At 40.9% G+C, this 17,468-nt stretch overlaps 2 protein-coding genes and 1 pseudogene across 8 annotated transcripts in view; 2 read left to right on the top strand and 1 right to left on the bottom strand.

Annotated features, from left to right (window-relative positions):
* The window catches only part of CEPT1 (choline/ethanolamine phosphotransferase 1), a 37,821-nt gene extending 20,761 nt beyond the window's left edge, over positions 1-17,060 (bottom strand). The window contains exons 1-4 of one of the 2 annotated variants that reach the window (XM_019624157.1): positions 16,928-17,060; positions 10,448-10,857; positions 2,983-3,130; positions 330-471 (exon numbers count right to left, since the gene is read on the bottom strand). In XM_019624157.1, the coding sequence (XP_019479702.1) occupies positions 330-471; positions 2,983-3,130; positions 10,448-10,786 (629 nt within the window). In that variant the 5' untranslated portion in view covers positions 10,787-10,857; positions 16,928-17,060. The remainder of the gene's footprint in view (positions 1-329; positions 472-2,982; positions 3,131-10,447; positions 10,858-16,927) is intronic. The other variant, XM_019624158.1, reaches the window with a different exon arrangement.
* On the top strand, positions 8,191-8,559 carry LOC109371562 (60S ribosomal protein L28 pseudogene; annotated as a pseudogene).
* Positions 17,061-17,089: 29 nt separating the features above from the next.
* The window catches only part of DRAM2 (DNA damage regulated autophagy modulator 2), a 21,354-nt gene continuing 20,975 nt past the window's right edge, over positions 17,090-17,468 (top strand). For 3 of the 6 annotated variants that reach the window (XM_019624161.1, XM_019624160.1, XM_019624163.1), the window contains exon 1: positions 17,113-17,176. The gene's annotated coding sequence lies outside the window, so the exon portion shown is untranslated. Of the gene's footprint in view, positions 17,177-17,468 lie in introns of all 6 variants that reach the window. The other 3 variants (XM_019624164.1, XM_019624159.1, XM_019624162.1) reach the window with 3 other exon arrangements.

The following is a 17,468-nucleotide window of genomic DNA, read 5'->3' as shown; positions in this document are numbered from 1 at the left end:
GGTGCCAACTTGGGCCAGTGAAGCAACGTCCTCCACAACTAGACTGAAGAACAAAACGACAGCAACTTGTCTGTTCCCCTTCCCCCAATTCCCCACCGCTGTTCTCATCCCCCCAATACCCCGATAAAAACCTTTAAAAAAAAAAAAAGTGTGATAGAAGGACAAGTGATCGAGACCATTAGGTAATAGCTATAGTAATGAGGGTTTTCAACTTCTTTTATTTACTAAGCTAATTTTGTGGTTTGATCAATTCTTAATACTCAAATACCTAAAAGCAACATTCTCCATATTTGAAAGAGAAAACAAAATCTTGAGTAAGTGTTACTTACATTCCAAATCGCAATGTTCCAGAAACATATGTTTGCCAGTGTGCACAATAGAACATGAAGGTCCCAGCAAAACAACAAAAAAACATCCAATCAGGGTTTGTTCCCAGTTGTACCGCAATACAAGTTCCAAGAACCACAAAAACTGCAAAAGACAGATCACAGTGAAAATCGAACAATCTGTTTAACAAGCATTGAGATAGAAACGATTTTAAATGAGGCAAAAAGAAGGTATGCTGTAAATGCACAATCTTTTCTCAGTTATCTATGGTAACAGGAAAGTAAAATATAATCTTTTACATTATATTTTACCCCATAATTTCAATCTCTTCTTTCACTATACCACATAATGGAACAAAGTTCTTGAAGGCAACTAAAATACTTGAGCACTTTTTTTGAGTATTCTCCGAATTTAGTTACAGTGTAATAATGAGCAGTAAAAAATTACAAGGCAGAATAAAAAAGAAAGGAAAACAGGGCCGGCCAAGCAGCGCATTGGTTAAGAGTTCGCTTGGGAGCATGAGCTCTGAGCATGAGGGCCAGTGACGCTGCGCCCTCTACAGCTAAGATGGTGAACAACAGCTCCACCTGGAGCTGGGCTGCTGTGAGTAGCTGGCGACAGCGTAGGCTGCAGCGGGGCTGCCGTAAGCTACCATGAGTGGCCGGCAGCCAGCGTGAGCAGCTGGCAGCGTGAACCGCCATGAGCGGCCGTCCAATGCCCGGCGACCGATCTGCCTCAGCCAGAAAGAGCGCAATGATAATACCAACATAGGCCGGTGAAGCGGCGTCCTCCACAACTAGACTGAAGAACAAAAGGACAGCAACTTGTCTGTTCCCCTTCCCCAATTCCCCCAATAAAAAAATCTTTAAAAAAAAAAAAAAGAAAGAAAAACAAAAGGCCTAGATAGGCCAGTGTGCTCAGTTGGTTAAGAGCGCAAGCTCTGAGCAACAGGGCCCCCGGTTGGATTCCCACATGGGCCAGTGAGCTGCACCCGAGCTGAGCTGCCAACAGGTGGCAGGATGGCTCAGCTGGTGAGAGCACATGTTCCTAACAATAAGGTTGCCGGTTCGACTCCCGCATGGGATGCTAGGCTACACTCACCCGCAACTAAGACTGAACACGGCCGGCACCTTGAGCTGAGCTGTGCTCAGCTGCTGACAGGTGGCCGGATGGCAACTGGACTTGGAGCTGAGCTAGCTGCGCCCTCCACAACTAAGATTGAAGGGCAACAGCTTGGCTGTTCCCCTTCCCCAACTCCCCAATAAAATCTTAAAAAAAAAAAGAAAAGAAAAATAAATAGGCCTAGATAATTCAAAGGAACCTACTTGCTTCAGATTGATAGCTGTCTCTTCTTATTTAGCAGATATTATGGGTGACACACATAGAAAAAATACTTTCTATAAAAGTTTGGAATTCTATAGCACAAAAATGACTATCACTTAAAATAAAAAATAGGATACCTATCATTCCATTGTTGCCTAATTAAATTAAAACAGCCTTTTGAGATGCCAAACTAGCCTTTGTCAGTGGAAGTTTTGAGTTTTTCTGCATCTTAAAAGTTTTTATAAGATCTTAGCTATTCCTTCTCCTCCTGATGTCAGGATACACTGAAACTATAACTTTAACATGCACCTACATCTGCAAATCTGAGTTCAAGAGGTATTACTATCAAGGGTTTTGTTTGTTTCTTTTAACACTTTGTAAGTGGGCATTTTCCCGCCAAATTGCGTCGTAACGAAGAGGTCTCTATACCTGAGTTAACTCGTCTCCCACGCTTTGGTATAAAAAGCGCTATGACGAGTTTACTCGTTTCCCACAAACAATGTGTTAAAATACCTTAAATGTTATGCCAAATGACAAGAAATCAACTGAAGACTAGGAATTTCCTAGTCTCCCACTATTGTATTCTCATCTATAACTTATGAGATTTTTCTTTTTTTTAAAGATTTTTATTGGGGCATTGGAGGGATGGGAACAGTGCTGGGGAATTGGGGGAAGGGGAACAGACAAGTTGCTGTTGTTTTGTTCTTCAGTCTAGTTGTGGAGGACGTTGCTTCACTGGCCCAAGTTGGCACCATCACTGCGCTCTTCCCAGGCGAGGCAGATCAGTCGCCGGCTTCTGGACGGCCGCTCACTGTGGCTGCTGGCTACACACGGTAGCCCATGGCAACCCACTGCCACAGGGGCTGTAGCCTACTACGTCGCCCGGCGACTCACGGCAGCCCAGCTCCAGGCTGAGCTGTTGTTCAGCATCTTAGCTGTAGAGGGCAGTGTCATTGGCCCTCATATGTGGGATCCGAACCAGGGCCCTCTGGCATCCCAAGCTCTTAACCATTGTGCCACTCGGCCGGCCCCTTATGAGATTTTTGATGATGACAATTATGCCCTAAGACTTTAAAAATAAAAGGTCCCCAAAACAATTATATTCAGAGTTAAAAATATAACAAGTAGAAATTAACATAAAATTTAAATTTCCCAATACAGCCTATAATGAACAAAGATTAACCAGATTTAGTGTTTTGAAAATACTAAAACTTAATACAAAATCTCTTATTCTGATAGCTATTAAAACACCATAAACCTCTTATTTATTCTAACACTGTTTATCACATTCCTTTTATTACTATTAATCATTAACATGAAAAAAATCAATACCTGTTGATAGTGAATCACAACCATGATCAAAAAGTTCTCCCAAAGGAGAACTGCTATTGGTTCTTCTTGCCTGTTTCCCATCTATAGCGTCCAAAGACTGGTAAATGAAAAGGCCACATGCACAAGCAATATATGCCCACAGAGGTGCCTGTGAAATAAAATAATAGTATTAAGACATACCAGCTACTATGCTTGGTTAATATTTTTTTTCTTGCAGGTATTTTATCTTCATTCTCCAGAGTGGTACTACTGGCTGGAAGCTATAGGAGAGAAGATCCAAGTGCTACGTAACGAAAAACGTTTTGAAACAATCCGAATTGTAACAGAATTGAAATCCTTAGTAGGGCTTCTCAAGCAGATGCTGGATAACCACTTCACTTCACAGTTGCCTCCCATAAGATTTCTTCTAACATTAAGACTCTAGGAATCAATGAGTGAATAATCTAGTACACTTTTCGCCAAATTTTACCTTTCAAGGCGTTTATAGGTATTACGTGAAAAAAAATTTCCATGCTACATTCATGGAAACACTGGGTTAAACAATGTTAAACAGATTTCTCTACAGGACTTCTTCTAGCCCTTAATATTGCTAATGCATATTGTGAATATTCAAGAAAGAGGACACAATATGTTGCCATCTTCCAAATTTATTTGAGCATGTAACTTACTTTTAAACACACTGGAACAACACTAGGAAAATAACGATCATGTACACAGAGTGCTTAGAACAATATTTTTCCAATACTTATGGTCACATTTTCAGGGAATAGATTTTCTTCCAGACAGAAATTAAATCACTAATATTGAATTTAAAAGTTGTACATTAAAAAAGGAAAGTTTCTATTTGGTTTGTTCTCTTTAAGAATAAAGAGGAGTGTTTTGTATCACTTTTCAGTATTTCCCTATGTCCAGGCCATGAAAAATTATTATATTCACAAGATATTTTCCTCAGGTACTGGTTATCAAGTTAAACTTGTATTTTTTTTTTTATTGGAGAACAGTGTGTTTTTCCAGGACCCATCAGCTCCAAGTCAAGTAGTTGTTTTAATCTAGTTGTGGAGGGCACAGCTCAGTGGCCCATGTGGGGAGCGAACTGGCAACTTTAGTATTGTGAGCACTACGCTCTAACCAACTGGCTAACCAGCTGCCCTCTTAAACTTGTATTAAATGCTCAGAGCTGCAAATTAAAACTATTTAGAGCTGCAAATAATATTCAGTATATTCTGCATTGTAAAGAGGTTTCTCTCTGATAGAGATCTCTTTAGTTCCCAGTTATTAAAGGTAAGGCTCAGACCAGCTGAATGGATCATTGGTTAAGAGTTGGCTTGAGAGCGCGAGCTCACAGCAGTAGGGCTGCCGGTTTGGATCCCACATAGGCCAGTGATGCTGCACCCTTACAGCTAAAATGGTGAACAATAGCTCGACCTGGAGCTGGGCTGCCGTTGAGTCCAGTGATGGCATAGGTTGCAGTGGGGCTGCAGTGGCCTGCCATGAGCTACCATAAGTGGCCGGCAGCCTGCGTGAGCTGCCATGAACCACCGTCCAGAGACCGACTGCCTCAGCCGGGAAAGAATGCAATGATCACAATACCAACATGAGCCAGTGAAGCGGCGTCCTCCACAACTAGACTGAAGAATAAAAGGACAGCAACTTGGCAGTTCCCCTTCTCTGATTCCCCAACGCTGTTCCCCTCCCCCAATTCCCCAATAAAATCTTTAAAAAGTAAAAAATAATGGTAAGACTCTTCTCTTAAATATTTTCTTTGAATCTCCTATTTTAGAACACTGAGGCTGTAAAAGGACTAGGTATATACCTCCCCCAAGCCAGGCTTACAAACCCAGAAAGCAGTACCTGTGGTTATGTAACCAGTTTACATGCAAGCACGCTGGGCTGAGTGATTAATCTTGTGTGACCAGGAACACCATCTTCTAGACTCTGGGTCTACTGCTCCTTGCTCCTTAAGGAATCCAGTAACTCTACAGCAGGGCTGTGCTATACTGTAGCATATTAGTCATATGTGCCTATTTTAGTTTAAATTCATTGAAATTAAGTAAACTAAAAATTCAGATCCTCAGTTGCACTACACACATTTCAAGTACTCAACAGCCACATGTGGCTATGGCTACCATATTGGATAACACAGACATAACACTACCATCATCACAGAAATTCCTATCAAGTAGTACGGCTTTAGGGAACTAGAAAACTAGGGACTTCTTGGGGTCTAAACTTAGGGCTTTAATGGGGCAAAGTGTTCCTCTGGAACAAAGACAACTTCAACTATTAGTATACAGTTAATCCTATAAAACAGCAAGATAGTAATTATATATATTGGGTTGTCGGAAAAGTCATGATGCATTTTTGCAATGAAAAACGTAGAAAAAATGTCATGATTTTTCCGACAACCCAATATAAAAAATAGAGCATAGAGCCTTGTCTTTGAGTTATTTTCTTCCTGTGAATCTGTAAAACACTAATATTTATACATTTCTTCCTTGTTCCCATTATTTCACAATCTCAGGGGTGTTTTAAGAAGTAGCTTTCTCATTCAGGAATGAGTATGGCGTCAGCTGGGTTAGGAGCCTGGAGGTACACTAAATGAATGAAGGAACTCATCTATCAGTCAGGAAACCATTATTACACCCTGATAATTGGGTGGGGATGAACTGGCATAAGCAAATAATCTTATCACAATCTGGCAATTAACTAACTTGCAAAATCTTGCAGAGATGTTGTTATGTGAGTCAACTCAGGTGAAAAATTCTAAGGAACATAAGGTTTTACTGAGCTTTTGAAAAAGAACTGAGAGATTTACATACACATTCAAATATGCTGATACAAGAGTGATATATTTGTTTTCCTAGGAGAATACAACAAAAAATTGTTAAACGTTATGTATGAGGAGAGGAACTGAACTGGAAGGAGGGGTAAGAAGGAAAGTTAGGTAAAAAAGGAAAGATTTTACTTTTGTTTTACACCTTTCTGTGTGAATATTTCTAACTATGTAATTTTCCCCTTCCTTTTTAATGTTAAAAGGAGTTAACTGGATAATGAGATTATGCAATGTACCATTTTAATTATCTTCCCATTTTCTATAGTTTAAAGAAATCTAACAAGTTTTTTACTGAGTTAAATCAAAAGCATTAAATTTAGCAATATAAAAACAAAAACAAATGAGCATTAAAACAAAACACACTTAATCACATTCCAAAAAGTTATATTTAAACCTGATAGAGTTCTTATCGGTAATAGCATATAGCTCAGTACTGGTTTTCCTGTGTATAAAATAGGTTTAAATATTTAGTAATGGAAATGGATCAAGAGGATATTTTGATATACATTTCTACCTTAGGAGGTTGAAAAATGACTCGTTTTCCTTTCTTATCTACTGGAAAGTTTATTTTTTTCTAATAAAAAGAAGGTAAACCCAGCTTAAACCATTATAATAGTGACATTCTTTTTTTCCAGAGATTGATATCTGAAGCTGTAATGTATTTTTTTTTTTTTTTTTAGATTGGGGAATTGGAAGAGGGGCACAGCATTGGGGAATCAGGGAAGGGGAACAGACAAGTTGCTGTCCTGTTGTTCATCATCTTAGCTGTAGAGGGCAGTGTCACTGGCCCTCATGTGGGATCCGAACTGGGGCCCTGCTGCTCATAGCTGGCGTCCCAAGCCAGCTCTTAACCAACGTGCCACTCAGCTGGCCCTGTAAATTATTTTTAAAAACTAGTAACTTAAAAAAAATACGGGGGCCGGCCGAGTGGCACGTTGGTTAAGCACTGGCTTGGGACGCCAGAGGGCCCCGGTTCGGATCCCACATATGAGGGCCAGTGACACTGCCCTCCACAGCTAAGATGCTGAACAACAGCTCAACCTGGAGCTGGGCTGCCATGAGTCGCCTGCAACGGCGTGGGCTGCAGCCCCTGTGGCAGTGGGTTGCCATGGGCTACCGTGTGTAGACAGCAGCCAGCGTGACTGGCCAACAGCCTCAGTGAGCGGCCGTCCAGAAGCCGGCGACTGATCTGCCTTGCCCGGAAAGAGCGCAATGATGGTGCCAACTTGGGCCAGTGAAGCAACGTCCTCCACAACTAGACTGAAGAACAAAACAACAGCAACTTGTCTGTTCCCCTTCCCCCAATTCCCCAATAAAAATCTTAAAAAAAAAACCCAGAAAATTCATAATACCTGTAGATATGAAATTTAATGCTCACCCACTGGTATAAGGCCCCAAAAGAATTAAGAGCTATAATGAATGAGAATTTTACTGAGCAATAAATTCATGTAATCCTTTGACTTCAAAACACTGATTAAAAAATATAAGAAAAAATAGATGAATTTGTTGATTCCATATATAATGTATTATTAGAAGAAATCTGGAATGGGAGTGGGTTGTGGAAAACCAGGTTATATACTTTATCTTTCTGACTAATGAAATAACCATCTACCATTCATTAAGCATTATACGCTAGGCACTTTGAATGCATGATCTTCTTAATCCTCAAAATACTCTAAAATAAGGTACTAAAAGGATAGATAAAATGTGACTTGGAGACTTTACACATAATTTACCAATGATCACAGAGATAAAAAGGCAGGTCATGAAAAACAGCCATGGCCTACTTTAATACATTCCGATCTAAGCCTAACAAGGGTTTCTACTGTGCAGCTATAAATGCACCCAATGCACCCAGGTATAGCCTTTGTTGAACATTAGTGCAGAGCACCAGACAGTGGCTCTGCCTACCTGTTTCCTCCCAGCAGCAATTCTGAAAAGTTCTGTCATCAGAGTAGTTCCTATGCTGGCAATTTTCCCAAAGATTTAACTACTTCTAGAGTTACTCAATAATTCCAAAGTACATACTTAAGAATAAGGCTGAAAAGTACTATAGGGGAACATGGTGCCTGGTACACTCTGGGTGTTTAGAAAATGACTGTTAGTGGCTGAGCTACCTTTAAACCTGCGCTCATCCCTGATACTCATCCTTGGAGCTAGTTTAGGACTATTGGAAGGCTTGTAGGAGAATCAACCCACTTCCCTGTTATTCTTCTGTATCTCTAAGGATGTGTGAGAGCTAGACCAAATTCCTCTGGAAGCAGCTATTAGGTCCTCAAGTAAGCCACAGGTAAAACAGCTCAAAGGACATGTAATAAAGAATCCAAGGACAGCTCTTTCTGTCTCCGGCTGCTGCAGCGAGAGAAGCTGTCGCCATGTCCAGGCATCTGCAATGGCTGGTCATGCGCAATGGCCCCAGCTTCCTGATGGAAAGGAACAAGCAGACGTACAGCACCGAGCCCAATAATCTGCGGGCCCGCAACTCCTTCCACTACAACCAGCTGATTTACCGAAAGACAGCAGGCGTGGAGCCAGTTGGGGAAGGCAAAGGTGTGGTGGTTGTCATGAAGCGGAGATCTGGCCAGCAAAAGCTGGCCACCTCCTATGTGCGGACCACCATGAACAAGAACGCCAGGCACATGATCCGCAAGAATAAGTACCGCCCAGACCTGCGCGTGGCTGCCATCCGCAGAGCCAGAGCCTTCCTGCAGAGCCAGAGCCTTCCTGCACAGCCAGAAGCCTGAAAAGGAAGCGGACTCACTCCAACAAGAGCTCCTGAGCACTGCCCCCAACCCCCAACCTTCATGGCCTAAAGCAATAAAGCATAAAGCGTCACCCAACTTTCCCCAACCACACACACACAAAAAAAATCCAAGTACAACAGACGGTGCCAAAAAAATGTATACTCATTTTAAGAAAGGAAAACTGTATTAAAATTGTAATAATATGTACTGAAAACAAAAGATGAATACAAGTCACGTTTGACTTCTGCAATTACAAGAGGTGCTCAAAGTGGTTCCCATCAGCGTCCAGACACTTCTGATTACGGCAAACTACTGCTTGAGCAACGTTTTACAAAGTGTCCACTTGTGTACATTTTTTTGGCACCCCTGGTATTTGTGGAGGAGACTATTGCAGACATGACTGCTGCCTAACGGATGCAGGACCCATCATCTAGATCTGGATCAGAATAGAGATTGCTTCCCGAATACCCCGTTGGAAACCATCTGATGGACCGGCCTGGGCCTCCTCTGTGCCCCAGGCATACAGGTTCCCAGAACAGGGCGTTACCCTGCCCCCAGCAAGCAGGTCATGTCCCAGTACCCTCATCCATCCTGCCCTGTCCTATATCACTCTTTGGTGCCTATCCTGGGAAACTAACCCAACAATAGTTAAGCAATCATACTGGCTTTTGTTTTTTAAGTTTCCAAGATAGTTGAGAAAATGAAGAAAAACCAGAAATATATCCATATGATCTGTATGGACTAGATTTGTAAGATACAAGAGGAACTGAAGTTATTCAAGAATGAGGGGGAGATGAGCATCTGGGAGGAAGAAAAACCAACTAAGTAACTAGGAATTGATGACAACAGAAGACAGAGGGTTAAATGGGGACAATTTTAACAAATCATCTGAAAAGATTACTTTAAAAAAATTGTTACTTCAAGCTTAAAACAAGACAAGGAATGTTGTGGCCATTATGACATATGGTTCAGGATCACTTTTGACCCCTTCAGTTGAGGGTTATCACCTATCTTCTTGGGTTCCGTTACTACTGGTCATTCTGATTAACACGGGCACAACAAATGTTTCTGATTCTCTTCATCTACCTAACTACCTTAGTTTATTTTTGACAAGGAAAATTTTAAACCCAAAACATAAACATCAATTATCCCATTCTGATGAATGGTTCTAGTTTCAGTTTTGGTTTTAAGTAATGAGTACACAGGGTAAAAAGGGAACAGCAGTAGAGACTTGTATTTAGAAGGCCCAGGGTGAGTCTTTGTAGCAATCCCAGGCTTCCTCCCTTTCTTAACGGCAGCCACTGCAGGATATGCAGAAAACACGTTCTATTGACTTTTTCTTACACTTCTGTTGTCATGTTAGAATAACAGAGATATACCTGAGTTCTATCAGCCACATATGTTTACTGGAAAAGCGATATTCAATTCCCCGAGGAATGGAGAGGAAAATAATTTTGATAAGATTAATTTATGGCCATGCCACAGGCTTTTAACTACCACACTTTTCTCTGTGATCATTTTAAACTTGCTAAGACTTTATCCAACCATTCAAAAAGAAAAGAAAGAAAGAAAAGAAACAAAACTCTTTTGTAAAGAACTGAGGTTTACTGATTTTAAAAGGAACATTTTACATGCTAATCCCTGCTAACATTAATTTATCTACTAAGATCAGAGTCCACCCTTTACTTCTGGTTTCTCATAAGCATAGTGTATAAAGTAGGTTGTTGTTATGAGTTTGACTAACAGTGGTGTAATAGGATATTTTAAAACAGTTGACAAATAGCTGTCAGGCTATCTTATCTTTAGCTAAAATGACCTAGAAATTCCAATTACAGAGTTTCAGGTATATAACAAACGTTCATATGTGCTGTTAAGAAATTCCTCTTACCTGCTCTGTAGCTGTAGGGCAGTAGAAGACTAATAGAACAGTCGTGCAGATGTTTATTGACAATCCAATGATGGTGATGAGATTAGGGGCAATCCAGGAGGGCACTCTTCCCACTAGCCATTCCCAATACCCTTGCATTAAAGGCTCAAGCAGGGACTTCCCAGCACTCTGATATCTGTGTTCTTCCAGCCGCTTTAACTGGTGTCTTGATAATGGTGGTGTAGGTAACTGAAACAATTTACTTAACACACACCCAGGAGCACTCATGTGCCCGAAGCCCACAGGGGACTCCGGCTGAGAGTCTCCATATCGTTTCTTTGTTGACCGATGCCCACTCATGGGCTTTGGCTTTCTTTTATTTGGAGAGAATAATTTATCTTCTTTTATAGCTTTTTGTAGCTGGTCTTTACCTGAAAAAAAAAAGTTGTCAGCCATTATTTATATCAATGTTAGTAAATTAAAAACAAAAATCAAACTGGTAACAGTAATAAATATCAAACAGGGATCAGAAAATCAGGGATCTTTTTTTCTATCTCACATTGCCTTCAATAGTATAATGCAAGAAATCTTAGAAATGATCTAATCATTTCACATGTATGAAAACTGAGATCCGCAGGCATACCCAAAGAACTAGGAAATCAGTATTAATATCAGAGGAATGAGTTGAATAGCATGGGTCTTAAATTAAGATTTTCTTTTGGTAATAGCTAACATTTATCAAGCACTTACAATATACTAAAAATTTAAGTATGTTTTCTATATTAGCTCATGTAATCCTCACAACACCCTAGAAGGTAAGGAATATTAATTTTCCCCATTTTTACAGAAAATGAAACTAAGCACAGAGAGGCTAATTAACCTGCCCAAGCTCATACAACTGGTAAATGAGGTTTAAACACAGGGTTTCTGTTTAAGCTAAATTAAAAAATAAAACTTACTAGTGTAAAGGGATATACCAGTTGGGGATAAACCGCAATGAGAAAAAAAACCAACTTTAAGAGGACAGTATATATGTGTTAGCAGTGACCCGATGAACTGAGGTAGTACGAAAAAAGTCTACGTGCAGAATGGTTTAATCCCTGAAGTTAAGTGTGCATAAAACTTAGAAAAGATGAGAGATAACAAGATTATTATAAGTTATTAAGCAATGTAAGAAGATAATGACAAGTATATTTTCAAGATTAATAGGATAGTTATATGTACTCATCAGAATGGAGAAAGCACTGGGAACATTTAAAAATTAATATGATGACCTCAAAGTTTTGAAGTGTGAAGGCCTAGAGTAGGGTGGTAAAAATGGAAATATGAAAGACAGTCTAATCTGTAAGTAATTTCTATTTGGAAGGAAGAGTCAAGAGCAACTACTTAGAGATCAGATATGACGGTGAAGAGCATAGGAAAAAAGCCATCAACAGAGATGAGTGGTGCTAGTGTTGAAAGAGAGGCTTACAAAGAAAAATCGGTTTGTTATTCTGGCTTTGGGGGTTGGTGTGGGGAGGAGTGAGGCTCTGGGGATGAGACACATACATGCAACTTTTAGATAGAGATGTTTTAGACAAAATCAAATGACAAATTTCGATAAGAGATGAAAATTTCAAGTTATCAACTTAGCAACTAAAGTCTAGTTAAAGTCTGAAAAGGAGAAAAGTTCTCAAAGGGATTAAGTATGAGCAGAAAAGGACACAAGGAGCCTTGTGGGAAATTCATGGTTAGTGAGCAGGAGGAAGAGGAGCCATAAGAGGATTTAGGAAAAAAAAAAAAAAAAAGAAATGATCTTAATAGATCTAAAAGGGTAGTGGCATTGAACCAAGTGAGGTGTACTTTGATCTTCTGGTAGAAAGCTATCCATAATGCAATATGACTTTCCCAGAAATGCTGCACTATGGGAATACAGAATGTGATACAGGGTCTAGGTCATTTCAACAATGGACCTAGTATCAAAACATGCCCAGGAATTCTTCCGTCTATTCCCATAACTAACAAATTCCAAAATTTCAATGTCACTAGTAATCTAAAGCAGCATCTAAAATCTCAATCATGTATATCAATAACTGGTTATTAACTGGTTCAGGAAAACTTAAAGTCATTAGCTGCCTTAAATAAAATTTCAAAAATCTCAAAAGAATCACCAGTGTAATTTAACTAAAGTGCTCTGAAATAAAAATATTGAGATACTTTTCAAACCAAGGCAAATCAAAGTTTATTTCAAAGAATTCTTCCACTCACCCAGCTGTGTCATAAAGCAATGGATTAAAACTGTTTTTAAGCCATATTTATATAATGTCAATTAACCGGTTACAAGATCATTTTAGATCAAATGACAGACAGATAACCAAAATACATAGCTTTGCGGTAGCCAAGTTTTCTATGATCAAATTAAATGATGCATTTTCACATTTGGTGAGCTACAATCTATACTTGATCAGCTCTTATGGAATTCTACTTAAAGTGGGAATAAAAAGTTTAGCCAACTTAATTTATATTTTATTATTGTAGTGTTCCATTCCTCTATTGTTAAAAAAAAAAAGGTGACATATTGAGGGTGCTGGCCTGCTTTTGGCACTAAACAGCTACAGACAACTGATCTAATGGTTTTAAGTTTGAGCGTTTGGCAGGACTATATGATAAAGTGATACTTTCCTCCTGAGTGTTTTCCCCCAATGACCTAGATTTTTTTAACCTTTTATTTCTCTGTTAGAAAAATCTACATTTTGGCAAACCTTACTAGATATAGCCATTATATAATTCATACATGAAAAGAAGGCAATGAGTTTCTGACCATTTCAATTTGGCAACATTGTCTCTGTAAAGCTATCAGCAACACCATTGCAAATATAAATTCAGATACAAGTAGCCCCTGACATATAGATAGCTACTTTGTTTTCAGCAAATACAGAGTCACAGAAGTCACTACCACAGGTTCATCTCCACTCTTCCTTCCTCCTGTCACACCTGAGACTCAGGGGCTATGACATGAAAACCACCTCATGAAAATGAAAAAACAGGAGCTTGTGAATTTCAGCAAATGAAAAGCATGCATATCTCAAGGAAGCAGAACTGGGTAGGTGGCTATCATAGGAAGATCAAACTATATAAAGAGAAAGGGGAAAAGGATGTGGGATGGGAATATGGAAAGGAGGTACAAATATTACAAAAATCATTTTTAGTCACTTGAGATTTTTATCTAAACCAGGCCTATGCAGAAATGGTAAAGAAAAAAAAATGTCCTTTTCTTGCTACACTACAAGGAACTAAAAAAAATAATGTAAGACATGAAAATTATTGCTGGCTAGTCTAGCAATCTTGCCACCAGTCGTAAATTTTTATGAGAAAATGGATTACAAGTTCCAAATGCATTCAGTCAATATTGGAGTGCAGTAAACAAGATAGAAATGGTCCCAGCTCCTGTGTCCAATGGGAAAATAACTAAAAACTGGTAAACAAGCAAATAACATTACACATTGTGATGGGTGCTATGAGGAAAAAAAGGGTGGAGGCAGAAAATGGTTGGGGGTGCACATTTTAGATAAAGTGGTTGAAGTCTATGAAGAGGTAGCATTTATACCAAAGGAACTGGCCATTTCAAGAGCAGAAGGAAGAGTCCAAGAAAAGGTCCTGAGGCAAGAAACAGCTTATCTTGTTCAGGTGCCTTTGAGATCACCATGGCTGGACAGTAGTAAACCAGATGAAAGAGTAGAATAAAATGAAGTTTGCAAAGTCAGACAATGCAGAGGTTAATAGATCATGGCAAGGAATTTTTATTCTGATGTTATGTAAAGCCATCAACGAGCTTATAAAGAAGCCTATAATTTTGTAGCACAGCTCATTTGTTAACTGAGGATATGTTTTCATAAATATTAGTAAAAATTTTAAACTGTAAAAAATTCCCATCACCTGGAATTCAGTTTATAATATCGATCACATTCCTATAGCTACTGTAACTTTTCCACTTGTAATCTGCCAATTTCCCTCTTCTGTTATAACCTGTTTCTAGTTCAATAGTCCTTTCATAGCATTTATCACATTTTGAACATTTTTTTTGGTTGTTTTTGTTAGTGGTGTTTTTTCCCCACACTAGTCAGAAAGCTCCATGAACACAGGGGCCACACTTGTCAACATTCTTTTCCTGGAATCTCATACCATACATACGGAGGTAATTAGTACTTTTTTGTGGAACAATGAACAAATGCGATTCATCTAGTATTTAATGATCACTTAGTTGTTCAAGACCCTGAGGAAACAGAAAGATTGAAATGTGCCATCCATGCCTACAAGAAGCTCAAGGGCAGGGGTAGGGAGTCTTAGAAACAGCTAAGTTATAACAACATGCTGTGAACAAACTTGTGGGAGTCCAGCAGAGGGGGCACATATGGTTTAACAAAAAAATTTTATTTGTGCAGGCATGAATATTTATGTAAAAAGTCCAACAAAGGTACAAAAATATAATCAGAGACATTTAATGAGTACTTTTACTAAAACCACACAATTTGTGGACCTTAAATCTATGATGTGCAACATCTGTGCTTATAGCAGCTGGGGATGATGGCATGCAACCTACATTATTCCTGGTTCAGCACTGGAGAACATCTGACAAATAACACACTAAAAAAGGAATCTCCACTACTCAGCAGAGCATACGGTAAGCTTACACAATATCCAATCTGCAGGTCAAGATTCCAGAAATCCCAGTCCTCCACGCCGAAAGGTGCCAAGTTTTGAGCTGCACTGATTCAGCAGTATGTTTACACTCTTTTCACAGAAATTGGTGACTACACAGCTCTTTCCAACCTTTATGGCAATAAAGGAATAATACTAATGGCCAACACTGTTTGGGAGGCAGAGCAAATTATAAAAACCAAGTTTAAAAAAAAAAAAGAAAGAAAACCAACAGGATCACAGGATCACATTCAGCATTATTTAACAAGTGATACACAGAACAAGTTAGTAAAAACAAAAGCCTTTTCAGTAGACTTGGAAGCAAAAACAGTACTGTGTAACACAATTTAGATCTCCTGTTTTGCCAAAGTGAAATCTTGCATTCCTCAAAAAGTAGGAAACTTCCTCCAGAGAAAAAAAAAGCAAAAACCTGGAATTTTATAAATTATTTTCCTATTCCCTTAAAAAAGACAGCACAGCATGACCCTCAAAAACATCACCAGCACTTTTAGCCAGCTTAAAGAACGTGTCTACTATTGCCTAGAAAAGAAATTGACTATGCAATAGAATGTAGCTGGAGTTACAAAAAAAAGTTTACAGTCATATATCAAACACTTAACAGTGTTTATAATGTAAATTTTAAGAGAGATCGGATGTGGGAGAGGAAAGAACAAGTTTATAAAACCACAGTTGTAAATATTCAGTAATAATCTATTAAATGGACAACAAAGACGCCTCTGTCAGAACAGGTTACTGCAAGAGGCAGATTTACCTAACTTATTTAATGGGAGGGTTGTAAAGACAGTTGTACAAGGTGCTTTGACTAGTTTTTCTCAGCATATAACGAATATGCAACAAAATGCTTTTAGAATCTCAATATCTGTAATTTTACGTGAACGCCAATGATTCCATAGTAATAATGCTCTAAATGCCCTTATCACAGTCTAACTTATTTAATCAACTCAACACATTGAACATATGCCTACTAGCTGGAGAGTAGAAACTGATATTCGTTTAAAGAACTATGAATTTGCCTACTATAGTAATATGGATTCATTAATGAATTGGGTGACTTCATGGAAATCTGTCAATTCAATACCAATGATGCAAACGGCAAAAATGACATGAAAACGCCAAGCACCAAATTGGAGGAAATAAGTTAAACACGGCTAAATATAAAGATCCCGTTCATCCAGTGTTTATGAAAACTCTGGCAAACACTAGCAACCCTCCAGCCCTTTCTCCTTCCAAGAACACTGCTCAAGTCAACCCTAGCTGGCGATCTCAGAGCTTGTCAATAGACACTGAAATTTCTAGAAAAGTTGCTGACCAAGAAGCGTGGCCCGACCACCAAACACCAGCACCGTATTCCAAAGGGAAGGCAACCCCGGCACAGGATGCAACACGGTTGTGGACTTGGCAGCACCGGAGCAGGAGGGTGTGGACATGACGGGCAAGGTCGGTTCCGCGCTGGCAGCGCCTCTAGCCCTCGGTCCGCCCAGCCCTGGCCCGCCGAGGTTCTCCCCGCTCCGACTCCCGGCTCGCACACAGCAGCCCTTCTCCCGCGCTGGCACTTCGCCACCTCAATCTTTCCAACCGGGGCCAGAGGGGCAGTCGCCCCTGCTTCTCCCCACAACTCCGCGCGCCAGGCCACCCAGCGCGAGGAAGGACGGCGTTCGCCTTGCGCGAGTCCACACACAGTAGATTCCCATGCCCCAACCCAGAGCATGGACCCCCCCCCGTCCCCCCGCCTTGAGAGTCGTGTTCCCCAACACGTCCTTCACACCTTGGCTGTCTTCCCAAGACCGAGCCCCGCAGCCTTACCTGGACTCCAGCAAGCACACCGGGAGAAACCAGACCTCCGCCTCCAGCCGACTGGGTGACTCTGATGGGAGGCAGCGTTCACGACACTTTCGCGATAGCCGTAAAGGGATACAGGGTCGGAACGAACGGCGAGCGCGCCCCGGGCATGGCCGGGCTGCTCGGGAGCGCGCCCTGGGGCCCCGCCCCATCTCTGTCCATCCCTCAGGCTCCGGACCCGGCGGCCGGCGCTGGCGGGCTCGTCCAAGCAAGGTAGGCCGAAAAGGGCACGAAGAGCGGCCCCAGCCCGCTCTAGGGGTGTATGTCAGCGGGTCGGGGACATGGACGCAGCCCGGAGCCCCCAGCCCCCGTGGCGGGCGTGCGAGTCGCGTGCCAGTCCGCCGCGCCTCCGGGGACACCACTGTGGGAGGCGCGGGAGAGGGAGCGGGTGGTGGCAGCGGGCGGGCTCCGGGGCTCCCGGGGGTCGGGGGCTGGTGCAGGCTGGGCGCGGGTCTCCGCGCCTCCCCGTCCCGTCCCCGTCCTTGTCCTTGGTCTCTTCCTCCTC

The sequence above is a fragment of the Hipposideros armiger genome, unplaced genomic scaffold, assembly GCF_001890085.2.
Source record: "Hipposideros armiger isolate ML-2016 unplaced genomic scaffold, ASM189008v1 scaffold_581, whole genome shotgun sequence".
Classification (NCBI taxonomy): domain Eukaryota; kingdom Metazoa; phylum Chordata; class Mammalia; order Chiroptera; family Hipposideridae; genus Hipposideros; species Hipposideros armiger.
Note: the sequence above shows the minus strand (reverse complement) of the source record. Positions and strands in the feature narration are given on the sequence as shown.